The following is a 19,614-nucleotide window of genomic DNA, read 5'->3' as shown; positions in this document are numbered from 1 at the left end:
TTTACCTAGAGTTTTTCATTGATGCATTTTAATTATCCAATGGCAATCCATTAATATTATTTTAATCCCACACGCGGGTCCCTATAATGTGTGGTGTGTTAAATTTGGTCCGGTAGCGAATATCCGCTCGTTTGTCCAAGGTGGTCAGTGACCAACCTCAAAACAAAGAATATTCTTTGGTCAAAATTTATTATTGAAATTAAGTTCTCTTAAAAAAGGTAATTATAAATTTGAGTTGGAATGGACGTTTTTTTATTTTTTTAAAAATTATATCTTTTTAAAATATAAATGGTAATTTTTTACCCCCAAACGATTCGTAATTTGCCTTTTAGCCGGTTTCAGTTAAGGCAAATAATTCTTTGGTTAAGGGTTGTATGATTCCCAAAATGCATGCAGGGATAATCATAGGCGGCAGCAGGAAAAGCTTGTTATTCTTTAGAAGGGAATCTTTTAAAATGTTTTCTTTAAATAAAAGTTGGTGGATGAGGAACACTGAATCACAATCTAACAATAGAAATTACCGAAATAATATGCTTTATGGTTCCTTAGGCTATAACTTTGAAAGCCACCACTGTAGCATATCATGAAAATAGTTTTGTGCTATTGTCATTTGTCATTACCAATTTCTTAAGTTCGTTTATTTGCCAGACAAAGGGTTCAAGACCCATCACGTCGGACACTGGTGTTAGGTATCCACAGTTGGTTTCACAGTGATAGTATTTTCAATTATGAATTATAAGTTAATTTAAAAAAGTTAAAGATTTGCAAATATGTGTAAATCTTCACTGCACTGTTATCATGGTTTCAAAATTACAGTGGTGCACCAATTTGGTCTTATCTCAAACAGCTACTACATGGAGGTTAAACAAATAAAATAAAATTTATTATCGGTAGCTTTCGGACCGCGGCCCTTCGTCAGCCGTTATTACAAACCCACTAAAATTTACAAATATGTATTACATTTTATATTTTTTACATGTTTTTTATCCAAAACAATATATAAAATGTATACATATTTGTAAATTTTAGTGGGTTTGTAATAACGGCTGACGAAGGACCGCGGTTCAAAAATTACCGATAATAAATTTTATTTTATTTTATTAACCTCCATGTATAGTAGCAGAACTTTTATTAAATTTTACATTAAGTTATATCGACCATGGAATGGAATTTTAGTATTTATAATTGAATAATAATATTTGGCCATCTTTTTTAAATAAATATATCCAGTTATTTGTTCAAAATGCCTGAACCAAGTTCAAAACGTTTTGAGAGGCTTCCAAAATCTGTTATTCCCAAAAATTACAAATTATGGCTAAAACCTGATTTAAAGAAACTCGACTTTGAGGGAAATGTTGCTGTTCAAGTAGAGGTAAACCAGAATCATTTTTGCATTTTAGTATAAAATTATCTTGTAAATAATTTTTTTATTGCTTAGGTTAAAGAAGTTATAAATACAATTGTTCTTAATGCAGTTGGTTTAACAATACTGAATGCTGAATTTAAAGACTCTCTAGCTTCAAGTAATTAAATCAGACTGGAAGTGTGAAAGTACACGACTAATAAAAGCATTATATGACATAGCTAAGAATTGATAAATTTCAGCCCAAACTTCGGATAAAATTGAACTTATTGAAGCTGATGAAACATGCAAGATAACATTTCTAGAACCATTGCCTCTGGGCCATGGGGAATTAGCTATACAGTTTCACAGTGAATTTGATGATAGTATGAAAGGCTTTTACAAATCAAAGTACAAAACCCCTGATGGAGAGGAGAGACACTCAGTTGTCACTCAATTTGAGGTCAGCTTTTCTGATCATTTTTTAACTAAACTAATAATCCCACTTCTTATCTGATAAATATTGTGACTCTATAGTCATCTGACGCTCGCCGCGCTTTTCCATGTTGGGATGAACCTTCTATCAAAGCAACATTTGACGTTACACTTGTTGTTCAAAAAGATCGAATAGCCTTGTCGAATATGGTAAGTATGAATTTAGTCGTCTGACAGATAAGTTGTCCATTAACAGATACTTTCAATCACCCATTGTCTCGTGTTACCTCAGATCATAGTTACTCTAGACCCATCAAGTATTGCCCATTGAAAACTGCTTTGAGTTGTCGAAGGTACAGGTTTAATTTTTATGGATGGGTACTTATCATATTAGATGTATTATAAACTTCTGGTCATAGTCCATCCTTCATTTTATTCTGTAAATCCTGTGTCATCTTTCATAGTAATCGTGTTCTGTTCTTCACAGTTAATGTGTTATTCGTCTCGGTAATCGAGTTGATCGTTTCATCGCGTAAATCCTGTGTCGTCTTTCATAGTAATTCTGTTGGTCACAGTTAATGCGTTATTCGTCTCTGTAATAGAGTTGTTCGTTTCATCGCGGTATACAAGTTGTTAGTTCCATTATACTGAATGCGTTATTCACTAACCTTCTGCCCATGGTAGTAATCACGAGCCGTCCAAATTTCCCTTTGTCATGTTAGAAACTTAATTTCACCAAAATTTCTTAAAAATAACTAGATAAGTTTTTGCTTTTCACAGTTTTGTAATCAAGCTGAGCGACTGTATGTGTATGTAGTGAATTTACACACCATCATGTTATACAAAACTATAAATCTTATAGCGATTTCCACTGGGGGATTTCGGGCGCTCCGGGAGCGCTCGTGATGAGATTTCGTCCTCCACTGGGAAATTGAGAGCAGCTCGTGACGAGATCTGTGTCTTCCACTGGCAATCTAGCTCTCAGAGCGAGTGCTCTGAGAGCGAAAATTTTTATCCGAGAAATTTGACGGATCGACAGATTTCGAGCGGTTTTCGTGATTTTTAAAAATGGCGGAACTAGATAGGACAATAAATATTCGGGCTGCTTATTTGTTTATAGAATCGTCTTCGGATAGTTCCGACGAAGAAATAGAGGCAATTCTTTTAAGGCAAACGCCAGAAATAGTATAAAGGCCTAAAATAATATGATAAATAGAGGATGTGGTTTATTCCTACTCTGAAAATGAAGTAAGTTCTTCTTTACGCCTAGGCCTAACCATGGATGATTAATAAAGTTTATGACTTTCCGCGTATTTCACTGGAAAATACTCGCCCTGAGAGTTGCTCTTAAAACGAGGTTGTATTTCACTGGGAGACTCGCTCGACCATGATCCTTGGAAATCTTGACACGAGCTGTGACGTCGAAATCGATTTTGGGGCACTCTCGGAGCTTCCCAGTGGAAATTGCTATTAATTTTTACTAGCCCCTGTAATTAAGGTTTTTTACACACATAAGTGCCAAAGTTAAACGGAAAGAGTAACAGTGGACAGAAAACTTAACGTTAGTTTAGTAAGTACAAGGCAAACAGTAATAGGTCTTGTATGCCTAAAATTGTATTAAACCTAACTGACTTGTCAATATCTGCTAACTTTGAAGACGCAAGCCAATTAGGACGTTGCATGTTAGAGTCCAGTACTGATATTGAAATATTATATTTCTGCAGAATGTAATTAGCGACATACCATACGGACCAAATAGCCAATTAAGGGAAGTTACGTTTGCAAGAACTCCTGTTATGTCCACATATTTGTTAGCGGTAGTTATTGGAGAATTTGATTTCATTGAGGAAGTATCAGCTGATGGAGTTCTCATTAAAATTTACACGCCTTTAGGAAAAAAGGAACAGGGAACATACGCGCTAGAGGTAATTCAACATTTGATGGTGCTAAGAAGGATTACAAAAATGATTAATAAATGTTACAATTTTAATCTAATTAAGGTGGCCACAAAATCCTTACTTTTTTACAAGGATTATTTTGACATAGCATATCCTCTTCCAAAACTTGATTTAATAGCCATTCCAGACTTTGCATGTGGTAAGTATTAATGCATTTATAATGGTGTATGCAATTACAAACTTATAGCATTAATTGAATCTGTGCACAAATAAACTTATGTAAAATTAGAACTTTGATTTTAGTAACATTAAGTGACCTAAATGATTTCAATGGGATTTAATAAGAGGGTTGAAAAATGTCATAGGAAAGTAATAATATTTACATAAGAGTTCTTCATGATCTGTACTTGAATTGAAAGTAGTTTACATTTGGTGGAGCAATTTTTTTAAATTGTGCAGGTGCCATGGAAAATTGGGGTTTAGTGACTTACAGGGAAATTCGCCTATTAGTTGACCCTCAAAATACAGCTCATGAATCAAAAGAAAATATAGCTGTGACTGTAGCTCATGAAATTGCTCATCAGTGGTTTGGTAACCTAGTTACCATGGTAAGATGTCCAGCCATTTTTCAATGGCGAAAATTCTTTACAATATTCGCTATTAGAAATTGAATTATCAATATTTAGGAATGGTGGACTCATTTATGGCTCAAGGAAGGATTTGCCTCATTCATGGAATATGTGGCTGTTGATCACATATTCCCCGATTATCACATCTGGTCCCATTTTGTTCTACACCAATATAATGAAGCTTTAAGATCTGACGCCTTATCAAACAGCCATCCAATTGAGGTATACTTTGGTGTTGTATTTCCTATATATTTCTTCGAGTAGTACCATATCAACTCTTATGTTATATGGGGTAAATTTCCCAAAATGAGAAGCACTCATTTCTCCGGTATGCTTTGACTGCTTGATGCCCTAGTCGTAGGGCAAAATTTATTGAAGCTAGGAGCTGTAATTGACTAATAAGGAAATTGGCGGTTTATTTAATTTAGGTTCCAGTTGGGCATCCTAATGAAATAGATGAGATATTTGACAACATCTCCTACAATAAAGGTGCTTCGGTCATTAGAATGCTTCACAAATACGTAGGAGATGATGTAAGTATTAATTTTGGTGTAACTTTATGATTTATGAACACTTATTTCCACTGTTATCTCATGATTAGGCTTTTAGGAAAGGTATGAATTTGTATTTGACGAAACACGCCTACAGTAACACTGTTACTGAAGACCTCTGGAATGCCCTTGAACAAGTTAGCGGTAAACCAGTAACAGCAGTAATGAGTACTTGGACCAGACAGATGGGTTTTCCAGTTATACAGGTAGAACTAAATTATTGCCTAAATAATTTTCCATGATTCTCTGCATCAATCATTTTACTTTCCCTCAAAGGTTTCCTCGAAACAAGATGGTGAAAATCAATTGTTGCGTATATCTCAAGAAAAATATTTGTGCGATGGAGCAGTTGAAATTGGAAACACCTATCAGTGGATGGTTCCAATAAGTATAATAACTCCTTCAATTCCTGAAGAGAATGCTCAACAAGTATTATTAGACACTCGACAAACAGAAGTTCTTGTCAAGGCTGGTAAAAATGACTGGATTAAGGTACTTTTAATATGATACATATTATATCATTTTGAATACACTATAAGTGACATGTGATATTTTATAAAATTTAAGCTTAACCCCAGCATTGTTGGATTCTATCGTGTTCAATATTCCGAAGAAATGATGGCTAAACTTTTACCAGCCACTGAAAAACATTTGTTACCATTATTAGATCGGTTAGGACTGCAAAACGATTTGTTTGCTTTGGTAAAATAATAAAAAAAAATGCATTAAAATTTACCAAAATGACACTTTTTTTAACATAGATTTTCCTTTTAAGGTTAAAGCTGGAAGAAAATCCACTGTGGAGGTTTTAAAAGTTATGGAAGCATATACCAGTGAAACCAACTACACTGTATGGAGGTCTTTAGCGAACTGCCTTTCTACCTTGAGCCTTATTATTTCTCACACTGACTTTGACTCTTTGTTTCACTCTTATTGCCAAAACTTCTTCGCTAAAATATACACCAAGCTCGGTTGGGAACCCATTAAGGGTGAAAGTATGTTAACTCCTTCGTTACGGGGAATTAATTAATAACCTGCAGCTGGGAAATGAGTTTAATTGTTTATTTAGGTCACTTAGACAATATGTTGCGAAGTTTGGTGATAACACACTTGGCCGCTGCTGAAGATAAAGCTGTACTTGGGGAAGCGTTAAGACGTTTCGAAGCCCATTCTAATGGAACCAGTGTTTTACCAGCTGATTTGCGTAGTCCAGTAAGCCTTGCTACATTATGCCCACATGTTCATTTATCACTATAAAAGTTTTGAATTCTTCACAAAAGGTCTACAGGGCAGCTGCAAAAGCTGGTGATGACAAAACCTTTGAAAAGTTGATGAAAGTAAGTTTAATTACAGAAAATATTCAATTAAATGTTCCATTCAAATGTACTTTCCCATTTTAGCTGTACCATGAAGCCGATTTACAAGAAGAGAGAAACCGAATCTCGATGGCTTTGGGTGGCTTCAAAGACAGGGCCAAACTTCTGGAGGCGTTGGAATTTGCCATGTCTTCCTCCGTACGTTCCCAAGATACGGTTTTTGTCATTATGTCAGTTTCAGCAAACAAAAATGGAAGAGACTTGGCTTGGAATTTCTTCAAGCAAAGAAAAGATGAATTTCTATCTCGTTATAAAGGTGGAGTTTTGATTGCAAGGCTCGTTTTGGTAAGATGTTTTTTTCAACAATCTATATCAAACATGTATCGCATGATTTGTCACCTATATTATTTCTATATCTAGTGTATTACTGGCAACTTTGCATCGGAAGAAAAAGCCTTGGAAATTGAGGTAAATACAGTACATTTTTTTGGAAAAGATACACACAAATAGATTACTGGAGCTGACTTTGTGCTTGTGGTTTGTACTACTATGGTTTTACACCTAAATTTTTTTTCCTTTTGTAGTCATTCTTTGCTAAAAACCACTTCCCAGCAACGGAACGATCAGTTCTCCAGTCATTGGAAACTATACGGTTAAATTCTAAATGGTTAAATAGGGACAAAGATAATATATATAATTTTTTATCAAGTAGGCAGTAGACTGTTTTTTCAGTTGACTTGTCTATAGCTGTTTCTATAAAATACGGGATGGCACGTGTAATGGTTTTTTCTACATCACTAGCTATGGTTATTGAAGAAAGAGAGCATGCGCTGGATTTTATAATAATAATAAAAAAAGCTTTTTTATTGATAACCTTTTCAGTACATAAGACTGCTTTACAAAAGGGTCTCCAATTTTAAATTAAACACCTAAAACAAATTCAAGCATCACTAGAATACCAATATTTGAATACACTTTCGTTAAAACTGGGTTAAAAGATTTTGAAATTAGAAGTTCATAAATGAAACGCGGGTGCCAATTAAGTACTAACAAGCTTAAGCTCATGATGCAGAGACAAACATCTTATACTTTTAATTTTTATTTGTTTTATTTTATGGAAACACCTATTCATAGCTATGCAAACTTCAAAAATATTGTTTCCCAATTAAATTTATTTTGAAAATTTTAATATATCTTATTGGAATTTTCCTGACATTTTGAAGGAAGATTTTTTGTTTATAAAGATTTAACTGAATTTAAAGCTTTTATTTTTTTGTAACCATAACACCAAAAAACCGTGTGTGCAATGGTTTCCACGGAACAGTAAGTGTAGGGATGGTGATGGTTCATCCTCCTAGACGGGGCTACCCACACCCCTTACACAAGGATTAATTTAGGAGCAACAAACACACCACATTGTTTGTTGCTCCAAGGTTTAATACAGTGTAAAGAGCCTATGCAGTAGCGTAGCCTGAGGGGTTGTTCATGGATTGCAAATTTACAATATTTCCTATGCAAGTAATACATCGTCCAAAATTGCGAAGCGTAGATGATAGAACGATATTCGCGGTAGAAGTGAATATATTCATGGCTCTGTTATATTTTAATATAATACTGCAGTGTAACGACAAAACTATACAATTGGTGTAATTAGAACAGGTGAAATGAGGTGGTATGTATATATAGAATAATGTAAGCCCATTTTTTCACTAACACAGACTAAATAGGTGTTCAATCATGGCAATAAAATTAGACCTGATCAATGAAACATTAGCCTGCTTAAATGGTGTATATACAGGGTGTCCACTAAAAAAACGATCCAGAGCTAATAAATGAAAAGCTATTTTTCCTAGGAATTTGATATTTTCAGAAAACATAGCACGCGCAGGGGGTCATTAAATGGTACAAAACTCAGTGACCTTGGACCATGTCCTTAAGGCCAGGAGCTGGTTTACTTTCTTCGTTTCCTAGGCGGCGCCCCCTAACGGTCAAAAGGATAGTGGCGCCCTTTTTTTTACCTACAACTATGGAACACTAAAACGTTCGCTTAGATATTTAACCGCACCGGAGCTCTTCTTTGTCTTGCTGGTTTTGTGCGGGCTATCGAAGGTTCTGCCGATGGTGTAGTTTTAGTAATTGTTTTGCTGGGTAGACTTTGTTGCACTGTACTTTTCCAATCTTGATGCTCACCTGGGGTACGTTCAGTAACGCTCATCAAAAACATCGCTGAGTAATCGATGCCAACATTTTGTTACTGTACGATTTTTCACGTTTCCGATTTGACGTCATGATAGGCATCCGATGCTCATCAAAAAAACCATCTCGGCGAGAAGGTTTTTTGATGAAATGACGTCAAACGCGTCGGTGTTAACATTTATAGCCGCCATCTTTAAAAATAGCGCTGACTAAAATAACACCGTTCAGTAACTTCCTACGTCACTATGACGATGAGCGGTCATCAAGCAAACATCAAGTAAAAACCGATTTTTCCCAGATTCGCGTTACTGAACGTACCCCTGTTGGCATGATAACCAGCCTGGTCTGTATTTTGGATGGTGTGGTTGTTCGGGTTAGGACGGAAACTTGTGTCCTTCGTGATGTCGGTGTGGCCGGGTTATCATGGTTGGAAACTTGCAGACTGCGAGGCGTGCTGAGGCTGACTGGTGTATCTGTGGGGTCTCTTCGCTGATCGGTGTTGGTCGTGGTGACATGTGCCGAGGTGTGGTATCAGTTGGACTACTGATGGTGGGATCCGTGGAGGTCGTCTGATATGCCGTGGTGGTCGTATCTACTCGTGGGTTTGTACTCACGGGGCGTTGGTCCCCAAGTGGTTGGGGTTGTGCTGGGTTTGTGTTTTTACGGAGCCGCATTTGGTTTTGGTGACGTCGGATGGTGCCTCCAGGTGTCTCTATGAGGTACATCATTCGTCCCAAAAGCTCTGACAATCTTGCCTGTAAACCACTTTTGCCCGTTCCCAAAATTGTAAGCGTATACAGTGTCGTTCGTCTGAAATATGGGTTTTCGGCTGTCGGCTTCTTGTCGTGGAATTTTTCTGGGATGGCATAGGTCGATGCGGGTGGTTATAGACCGTCCCAACATTAATTCAGCTGGGGACTTCCCATTTGTCGCAGGTGATTAAGATCCTGGCTAGTCTCTCGTGTAGCGATCCTGTAGTGTGAGTGTTCAATCCGGTTTGGATAACATCCAACGCTTGAATTTGATGTCGGAGAGCTTCCTCAAATGATCCTTGACGGTCCGCACCCCTCTCTCAGCAGTTCCGTTAGAGGTTGGGTGGTGTGGTGCTGATTTGATGTGGTGGATGCCGTTTCTTTGAGTGAACTGTGCGAACTCGGAGCTCGTGAAACACGTGCCATTGTCCGTGATGAGGGTCAGCATAATGCCGAAACGTGCCTTAATTTACCGAAGGCTTTGAATCACAGCGTGGGAGGACTTCGAGTGTGTAACGATAACCTCGATCCATTAGCTGTAACAGTCGACGACAATGAACAGGAACTTGCCCTCGATCGGGCCAGCAAAGTCGGCGTGAACCCTCTCAAAAGGTGATGTTACGGCTGGCCATGGTTGAAATCGTTTGGCAGGTAAGGGAGGATGTTGGTGACAGATGTTGCAGTTGTGTGAAATGCTTTCAATGTCTGCGTCAATCCCAGCCCACCACATTCGTGAGCGGGCAACCGCTTTCATTTTTACGACGCCCTGATGGGAGCTATGAAGCTCTTGAAGGAGTGCGGCGCGTTGGGCTTCAGGGATTATTACTCGATTACCCATGAGGAGGATACCATGATAATTTGATAAGTCGTCTCGTCAACGATGGTACGTTGCCAAATTTGGGTGAATCCTTTGTGGCCATCCGTTAGTCATGTGTCTTCTCAGTTGTTGAAAAGTAGGATCTGCTATGGTGGCGTCAGCGAGTTGTCGTGGAGTAAGGGGTCCGGTTGCTGCGACGCCTTGGACCGCAAAGACGTATTCCGCCGGAACTGGTGTAGCTGATTCTGATTCTGTGACGTTGAAGGGCAGCGGTGATCTGCTCAGAGCGTCCGCGTTCGCGTTGGCGGAGCCCTTGCGAAACTTGAGTTCATATGAATACGCTGCTAACATGAGCGCCCATCGTTGAATTCGAGCGGCTGCCATCGGCGGAATGGGTTTGTGAGCTGCAAGCAACGTGACAAGTGGCTCGTGATCGGTATACAACGTGAACTTCTTTCCGTAGAGGTGTAGGTAACTTCCCAGTTTCTCTACTATAATCTATTAGAGACCTGCCTAGTGAAGCCGGCTGACAAGTTTTAGTTTAACAAATTCGATATTTAATTATTAGTAACAGTACAAATAAAGTAAGCCTTAAAAGTGAAATCTAAGTGACGGTTAACAGTGGCCTAAAATCTATACATTCCGGACTAAAACCTATGGTTACGTAACCTTAATTTACTATCAGAGCTCTGACGCTAATTCTTTGAACGTTAACAGATTAACTAAAAGTTCAATCAGAAATCTTATCTAATTAGTTCTGACTCGTACAAAACGATATTTACGAAAGTATACAACATACCAGAAAACCCGAATTGCACCTAATGAGACTATTTGCACCTTAGTGGACGAATCCGTGCTTCTCGTGCAATTGGGCTAGCTTGTGTTACGTAAAAGTACTTATCTCATGGCGTTTCTAGTCATCCTCACTGTGGCTCCTACGGCCAAACCTTCGGTTATCGGTCGCGATGGCTTGTAGTCGTTTCACGTCATGTTGTGGTGCTGCAGTCACTGTGTACACGTCCGTTAAAGTCACATTGATTAATTCGCGAGAACTCCGACTGGTTACGAACTTTCGTACGACATAAGTCGTTGGATATAACCCGGCTGCACTTATTACTGACCGGCGCCCTGGGAGCGATAGCTGAGTATCAAGTCTGGATCGACTCTCGAACCGTTCTTTTTCTTTTTCACATTTTTTGGTTTACTCGAAACCTTTTTAGTCCTTCTTTGACCATAACGGTTATAACTCGCGCACACCATGCGTCACTGGTTTTTCCGATTTCACCACTCGGCTCAACATACACTCAAATACAATGTAGCTTTCAACATTGGAAAGTTTTATGGAAAATACGCGAACTACTAAAATACTGCCCTAAAATTATAATATGGAAAACCCTATCTTTAGAGATCCTTCCCACTAACACGTGTTTACAATGGGGATTAGAGGATAGGCCCAGTGGGCCCCACCAGGCTGACGTCGAGTTTGACCCGCAATAGAAACAAGTTGGCCTAGTCGTATATGGTTTTATATATGTTTACGTGTTTATATGTGTTGACTTAATATTTCGTCACAGAGGTAGTCCTTGAATTTCTTCACGCCGTATACTATGGCGAGACCCTCCTTGTCCAATTGGGAGTAGTTCTTTTCTGCCGGAGTGAGGCTGCGGGACGCAAAAGCGATTGGCTTCTCGGTGCCGTCAACGATGTGCGAAATCATGGCGCCGATCCCCACTGGCAAAGCGTCACACGCAAGTGTGACCTCTTTGTCGATATCTAAGTGAACCAGGAGATTTGATGTTTGTAGGCTACGTTTTGCTTCTTGGAAGGCAAGCTTTTGGTCGGTGCCCCATGATGAAGTGGTAGAGCGCTGTAGTAACTTGTAGAGCGGTGCGAGCCGTGTCGAGTTATTTGGGACAAACCTCGCGTAATAGTTCAACATACCTAGGAACGAGCGTAGAGTGTCAACGTTGTCTGGCTCGGGGGCATCAACGATTGCCCTCATCTTGTCTTCCAGCGGGTGGGTTCCGTGACGGTCCAGTTTATGGCCAAGGAACTCGACCTCTGTAGGAATCTGCATTTTTATCTTTTGAACTTCAATCCGTAAGACACGAGTCCAATATTTTCAGGTGTTCTTCATTTGACTTCCCGCCGACTAGGGTGTGATGTTCTTCATGTCGACAAGGACCATTTTCATTAATCGTAGGAAGATGGCCGATGCTGAAGCCACACCAAAGGGTAACCGGTTGAACTGAAAAAGTCCAAGAGTGGTGTTTACGACGGTGTACCGCCGCGAGGCCTCATCCAGCGCAATCTGGTTGTAGGCATCCCGGAGGTCCAGTTTCGAGAAAAACTTGCATCCGGCAAGTCGCGCGAAGATATCTTCAGTCCTTGGAATGGGGTATTTATCGTTGTTGAGCTGTTTGTTGCTTTGTAGTCGGCACATGTGCGTATGCCACCGTTTGGTTTCGTCACCTGGACAATCGGTGATGCGTAGTCTGCGTTGTTCACCCGCTCAATGATTCCGTCGCTTTCCATACGGCGGAGCTCATCCTCTACCAACTCACGGCGGGCGTACGGAAAGGTACGGGCGTTGCAGTACTTCGGAACTGCGTTCTCGACCATGTAAAGGTGAGCTTTGATGCCCTTCATTTTCCCCAGACCTAGGGGCCTATTCTGTAAATATTCGAAATCCAATTTTCGATCGAAAGCTACATTTCGAACTTCGAGATCTCGACGAATGGTATTCGGTAAAGATTTCGAATAAACATAAATCAATGCAAATTGTCGAAGTCGATCTCGACATGGTATAGGGTATCGAGATCGAATTCCCATTCGAATTTTTACAGAATCGCCGCCTGGGGTGAAAAGACTGGAATGCTTGTCGAGAAGTGCGTCGAGCTCGGAATCTCCGCTGGTAACGGTGTTTACCAAGTCGGATGAATGACTTATGGAGGGAAGAATGGCGAGTTTGGAAAACAACCATTTCCGACCGCAAAGATTTGGACGTGCGCAGCACGGTCACGGAATTCCACATGCACTGTGGCTTGTCCAATGACGGCAAGGCGATCTCCTGTGTACAACTCGAGTTGGCTCGAAAATGGGTGAATGTCTTGAGTGTTGTCCGACTGCGTGAAGAATATCGCGTTCGCGTATGACGGTGTATCCCGAACCGTTGTCAACTTCGAAAGTAATGAGGGTTTCATTTACCTTTAAGGTCACTTCTTCAGCGCGCGCGTCCACGTGATAGATGGCGTCACGGTATTCGTCAAAGTCGTCAGTGTTAGCGCTTGGTGTTTCCTCGATGTAGTTTGCCCGGCTGGCGTGTGTGTGACGGTCCTGCTTGATTTTTCCTTTGTCAGGAGGATTCAAACAAGCCTTAGCAAGGTGACCTTTACTACCGCATTTATTGCATTTTGACTCTTTATATGGGACATGCGTGACCCTTATGTTCGTCGCTTTTGCAACGAAGGCATTTGCTGTAATCGAGGAGGGGTTTTTCCTCAGCCCGATTTTCGCTGGAGCTAGTGCGGCGTGGCCCTGTCACGTCATCACGATAACGGGAGTTGCCGTTTCGCTTATTTTGTCGGCTGGAATTTCCACTGTGGCTTTGTTGATTGACTCGTATTTTATTCACCTGCGGCTGTTTCTCCTTCTCTTCCGACTTGATTTCGCCTAGGCTCCGCTTCGAGTTCTCCATGGCAAGTATAGTAGAGCGGTGGCTCTTTTAAGCGTGACTACTTGTTTGTCCTCTTCCTCCGCTACGAGCTTCTGTTACATTGCATCATCGTTTATGCCGAAAATGATCTTGTCTACAATCATTTCGTCTGTAGGTCGGCTATGAATGTTTCAACCGATTCTCCCGGGAGACGATTACGCCTGTGAAAGCGTCATAGAAATCTCATAGGTAACTAGAATGCTGCCGTGTAACTGGCAAATGGGCCAAACACCGTGGCAGACGATAGCCAGATCTCAGCCAATCAGAGCTCAAAGAGTGGTTCTGCCAAGAATTTAATGTCACCAGAGAGAATGACGTCACCTATCTCCCGCTATAGTAGCGGATCCAAGGAGGATTATTATCCTCCTTGGCGGAACCACTCTACGGCCTCTCATTGGCTGAAGGTTCAAGGCGAACTGGCGTCAAGCTCGGCCGTAGGCGGCAGCATTCTAGTTACCTATGAGATTTCTATGGAAAGCGTAGACGAGCGATAACATCGTAAAGGCGTTGGGTTAAAATGTCTCGATAAAACTCGGACGATTTTTACAGGATCCATCCGATCCAAGCTCATCTCCAACACTCTCCCTCGATGTAGACTTCTGTACGGTCCAGTAGGTTGAGCATTCGTCGAAGACGCTCTTAAGATTTTCTTCGGTAGTGGCTTCGTTGGAATATCAGCGAGCTGATCCTCGCTCAGTTCGTACATCACATTAAGAGTCCCCTGATGAACCAATTCTCGGACATAGAATTGCCGGATGTGCTTTGTTCTGCTGTGGATATCCGGATTGCGAATCAGTTTCATTGTACCAGCGTTGTCGATACGAATGACTGGAACCTCGTTCTCGTTGTGGATACCGATGGCAGATTTGATTGCCTCGATCCATACTACGCTCTTGGCTGCTTCTGTAGCTGCTACCAACTCTCACTCTGTAGTGGAGAGGGAGACGGATAGCGGTCTTCGACTGGCCCAAGTTACTGGTGTGCTTTCCATAAGACCAACGATTCCGTATGGCTTGTGTGGTCGCAACCTCCATAGTCGGCGTCGCTGTATGGAACGATTGTTGTATTGTAATTCATCTTGAATAACAACCCCAGTGTACACGCTCCTCTCAAGTACCGAAATATTCTTTTGACAGCTGCCCAATCAGCAAGTGTGGGAATTGACATTGCTTCTGACACTCGATTTACTGTGAATTCGATGTCTGGTTGAGTGCCAAGGGCAGAATAATGAAGACTGCCACCAGCTGAAGCATAGACTGTTAAAGACTCGAACGGCTTTTGTCCTAGCTTCTAGCAGGCCGGAGTCTTCATAGGCTTGCAACTAGACATGCTGAACGTTCCAAGATTTTTTAGAAATATGCAATTTGATTGAGAAATATCGATCCATCCTCCGTACAAGCAATCTTCAACCCAAGATATGTTTTGAGATGACCTGTTGTAATCTCGAACTGGTTTTCGAAGTACCCAAGGAACCTCTCAACCTCTTTTTCTGGCTTCCCAGTAACTAGTCCGTCATCAACATACAGGACCAGGATCATAAACCTCTCCTTGGTTGCCAAGCCATACATGGCGATGGTCTCCAACGATAGGTTTGAAGCCATAGTCCCGTAGGCTCTTCTCTATGTGTTCATTCCAACATCGGGGTGATTGCTTCAGACCGTAGAGGCTTTTCAATAGTCTCTAGACTTAACACTCCCATCATCATATCCTTCGGGTAGTCGCATGTATTTTTATTCCTGCAGACTTCTGTAGAGAAAGGCAGCCTCAGATTAAGTTTCTGTTAATCCACAGTCTCAAAGCGAGCAGTTGAAGCGTATGTTTCTGCACAGTCGACGCCTTCTCTTTGGGTAGAGCCCTTTGCCACAAGCCTTGCTTTTTGCTTGATGATTGTTCCATCTTCGTCGGCTTTAGTTCGAAAAACCCATCTATTCTCGACTATTTTTCGACCCTTAGGAGGAGGGACCATCTCATAAACTTGATGTTTCTGCATGGATAAGAGCTCATCTGACATTGCCTTTTGCCACTGTTCGGAATCGATAGTTTAGTTGATCGTGCTTCTTTTGCGAACTTAGTTGAGTTGTCGCAGACCAAAAATGCTTTATTTTCTGGAGGGCAGGTAATACAGGATGTCTTCTTAAAAAGAGTACACTTTTAGTGGCAAGTTATTGAAGAAAAATTTGTGTAATAAACAGTTTGTTAATTTTGAAAATTGGTTGTGGGCTTTTTGAAGTGCCAGTTGGTCTGCCGCCAAATTCTGGGTCCAAACATCAGAACAGTAATCAATGATAGGCAGGACTAGAGTGTTATCAAAAGTAGCATAATACCCAAAAGTGTGTCAGCTGTACCTTCGCGCCTATTAAAATTTCTAGTGAGACCAAGTCACACTATAGACTACATAACCTACTAGTTGGAATAGTACTAGCAACATTATATTTAGTCTGTAGTCTGGCGCCCGTATACGTTTTTAGGGGAAGTCCGTTGGGTTTTTGGTGCCGAGTTGGAGCGCAGAGCATTTGGAGTTATTAAAGGATAAGCCACGACTTTTATCCCAGGTATTAACTAAATCAAGGTCATCCTTAAAGGGCCACAACGGCGTTTGAAAAAATTTGGTCCGGATTTACCACGTGGTAGCAAATACCACCAATCATATTCTGGAAACAAGGGCCTTAATCTGGTTAAATTCAAACGACGCGACGGTGTGTCCCTTTAATTAATTTTCTAGCCAAGCTAAGACATCCCTTAGATCCCTAACAACACCAGCAGCACAGACAGCAGTGACCAGATAGGAGTGGGGAATAGGCTTTTGAAAAGTCTAAATAAAGTAGGTCGTCGAAAAATCCGAAAACGGCATTTTCAACAAAGACTTGAGCGGAGCGAGCTGCAAATCAAGTGGTTGATTAGGCTTAGATTAATTATTAAACCCAAGTAGAGAAAGAAAAGCGAGATAAATAATTTAGTTTACCAAAGATTATTATTTATTTCGTAAAGATAAAACAAAATAAAAATCGAAAATATCTGTACACAGCTATTGATGATCTTATTTGAAACTTGGCCTATGTGGTAATACCGCAAAGGATCTTAAGCCTTTCAAGTTGAGTTTTTTTGGCAGATAATCCACTCTTATTGTTAATTTTTAAAAGGCGCGCAATATTAAAAAACGGGTTCCGACGGACAGCAATCTTTTCTCTAGAGTCGCTTTCCGAAGCTCCCCCAACTCCCCCAACCCGACCTTTCCCCCAACTCCTTTGGCTTCCGACGGAGCAAGGATCCTAAATTTAGGATCCTTGGGCGGAGTACGGACAGCAATCTTTTATCTCAAGTCGCTTTCCGAAGCTCCCCTTGGCCCCCAACTCCTTTGGCTTCCGACGGACAACAATCTCTTCTCTAGAGTCGCTTTCCGAAGCTCCCCTTTTCCTTTCCCCTAATGCGCGACGGACAGCCAACTTTCCTGGCAAGTTTCCACAGTAAGAGCTACGCTCAATAACATCAACAACATAGCCTTCGTACGTAGTTTAAATTTTGGTCATAAGTATCGCAGCCTACCGACCGAGTTTTAAATTGAATATATGGAAGCTGTCTGCTCAACCAAAATTCAAAAGTCGTCTGCTATTTCTTCACATATTTAGTTGCCAATACCAGAGATCCTGGCAGTTATAGAGATGCGAAACTTCCTATACCCTAAGCAAACCAGTTTTTTTCAAATTTTTGCCGATCGCAGCGACGCCTGTACGTGGGGAGTAATCGCAGAGATCGTAGGATTGTTACCGTTGTTTACAATTTTTGCGTCTCTCGGCTTGAAACGGGCGCTTCCTTCCGGCCGAAGGCCAGCGCTGATGATTGCATTTTTTTGTCAGGTTTTCGACGGAGTTTCTCATCTCTATAACTGCCAGGATCTCGGCCTATACCCCGCATCCAACCACGTTGTCCAAGTACATGTTGGTGGCTTGAAGCAAGTTAGTTAGAGTGGTTAGAAGGAAAGTCGTTCTGGGAAGGCGATAAAAAGTTAGGGGAGTTGAGGAAGGACCTCAACTGCTTGTCTACTAAGTGCTCACTAAGTTTCGGAGTTTGATTTAAATTGCTGGTGGGGCAAAATTTAGAGGGATCTGAGCGAGAACCTGATTTGAAATTGCTGATATTAGCATCTTTCCACATGGTTAACCCGATCAAACTAACTGCTTGCCGCCCCTAGCTAGGAAGGCTTGATAAATTTCGGGGCGTCTAAGCCTAACATAAAATACGGAATTGACACCTACCAGACACCGAGGAAGGCACGTGACCAAGAGCGCGAGCTCTCTTAGCATTTTAGTACATAGAAATCTCATAGGTAACTAGAATGCTGCCGCCTACGGCCGAGCTTGACGCCAGTTCACCTTGAACCTTCAGCCAATGAGAGGCCGTAGAGTGGTTCCGCCAAGGAGGATAATAATCCTCCTTGGATCCGCTACTGTAGCGGGAGATAGGTGACGTCATTCTCTCTGGTGACATTAAATTCTTGGCAGAACCACTCTTTGAGCTCTGATTGGCTGAGATCTGGCTATCGTCTGCCACGGTGTTTGGCCCATTTGCCAGTTACACGGCAGCATTCTAGTTACCTATGAGATTTCTATGTTTTAGTACTAAGTGCTTGACCTTTCCGCAAGCCGTAGTCTTTAGACACCATCTGTTGGTGACTTTTAGTCTAATTTTAAAGCAGGGACAATGGCTCTCGCGAACATACCATGAGCTTTCTTACCGATACGCGTTTCTGCTAGCTGTCACCTCCGTATTAACTCCCTTTGGAATATTTTATCGTGGCATCCTGGCAGTAATGCAATTTGACGTTCTTCTGCTCATGGGCCAATAAAAGATATTCGTCGAACTAAATGCGAAACATATAGATCAATCATAAACAATATGTTTAAGAAAATAAGCATAGAAGACAATCAAGACATTGCAATTTCTTTATGACTTTTACAAACAAAAAGAAGGTCAAAAGGAGTAAAACTGTTTTTAGTCGAAGAACAAGAAGATGATTAAATATTTTTTAAATTTCCTTAAGAAATGTGATAAATATCAAAGCTCTTTGGTTTGTGATAAATAAAACTCATTATAGTAATTCCTAATCGCTATTAACAATTCACTTTCAAAGGTAAAATAAAAGGGGGAGGGAGAGGTGGGGCAGAAAAGGGTGGTCATGACGAATTAATTTATTTTTTAAGTAGGGGCATATGTAATATAATTACTCATAAGTATGCCACTAGCTCTATTTCTTCACTAACGGTTTGTTTCACAGATATTGCGTCATCCGTACCCTACGTAATATTTGACATCATCGAATCTCAAATGCCGATAATGGCGTCACCCAATTAGCTCTACGTCTGATCTAGGAGCAACAAACACAACACCCCACACAAGGAGAACGCAACTCATCAAAAGTCGTGGATTTTCTTGTGTACGTTTTTCATTGGCTAGACGCTTTAGCGCCTGCTGCCGTCGGAAGGGGAAAATTCGGAAATTGTCTTCCCCACCGCCCGTAAAACGTTCAGCGTAAAGGCTCGTGACGCTCATCCAATGAAATTCGTGCACAACCCTTCGTTAGCGTGTTTAAAGGCTAGCTGCGTTCTCCTTGTGTTTGTTGCTCTTAGGTCTGATAAACCGACGGCCATTATTGTAGTAAAAAAAAAGGCTTAGGAGCTAAAATGAACTACAATATAGTGTCAAGTTCTGTTAATGTAATTAATTTGCAAATTAATTAAATTCTCGGAGACTCACTTTCTAAAATAAATTTGCATTGTCAAATAAAAGAAGCAAGTTTATTGGAAAAAATATTGAAATTCATTTTGAGATTTTCTGGCGCATCTACAAGATTGGAGTCTTTCCCATTGAGATACAAAAGAAATAGAGGGAAAATTACCGCGTTAAGGCACCCCGGTTTTTGACCGGGAAATTTCATCCCCCCCCCCCACGCAAGTATGAAAGCGGAG

At 40.8% G+C, this 19,614-nt stretch overlaps 1 protein-coding gene across 1 annotated transcript; it reads left to right on the top strand.

Moving 5' to 3' along the window:
- Positions 1-34: 34 nt before the first annotated feature.
- Positions 35-7,360, top strand: LOC149948017 (puromycin-sensitive aminopeptidase-like). Its single transcript, XM_090172587.1, has 19 exons — positions 35-218; positions 1,231-1,372; positions 1,439-1,523; positions 1,606-1,805; positions 1,880-1,987; positions 3,502-3,702; positions 3,778-3,874; positions 4,135-4,283; positions 4,362-4,526; positions 4,733-4,837; positions 4,906-5,061; positions 5,132-5,347; positions 5,423-5,557; positions 5,631-5,850; positions 5,925-6,067; positions 6,136-6,192; positions 6,256-6,516; positions 6,592-6,639; positions 6,756-7,360. Exons 2-19 carry the CDS (start codon positions 1,244-1,246, stop codon positions 6,888-6,890), a joined length of 2,610 nt encoding a protein of 869 aa, XP_090028713.1. The 5' UTR covers positions 35-218; positions 1,231-1,243; the 3' UTR covers positions 6,891-7,360.
- The last annotated feature ends 12,254 nt before the right edge of the window (positions 7,361-19,614 follow it).

This window comes from Leiobunum rupestre, chromosome 4, assembly GCF_980474605.1.
Source record: "Leiobunum rupestre chromosome 4, qqLeiRupe1.1.hap1, whole genome shotgun sequence".
In the NCBI taxonomy this organism is placed as follows: domain Eukaryota; kingdom Metazoa; phylum Arthropoda; class Arachnida; order Opiliones; family Sclerosomatidae; genus Leiobunum; species Leiobunum rupestre.
This window is presented reverse-complemented; position numbering and strand designations above follow the sequence as displayed.

Excerpts from the sequence above, each read along its gene's own strand:
- LOC149948017 (XM_090172587.1), top strand. The coding sequence starts at position 1,244 with ATGCCTGAACCAAGTTCAAAACGTTTTGAGAGGCTTCCAAAATCTGTT. Across the intron at positions 1,524-1,605 it reads TAAAGACTCTCTAGCTTCAA|CCCAAACTTCGGATAAAATT; the intron begins GTAATTAAATCA and ends GATAAATTTCAG. Across the intron at positions 1,988-3,501 it reads GAATAGCCTTGTCGAATATG|AATGTAATTAGCGACATACC; the intron begins GTAAGTATGAAT and ends ATATTTCTGCAG.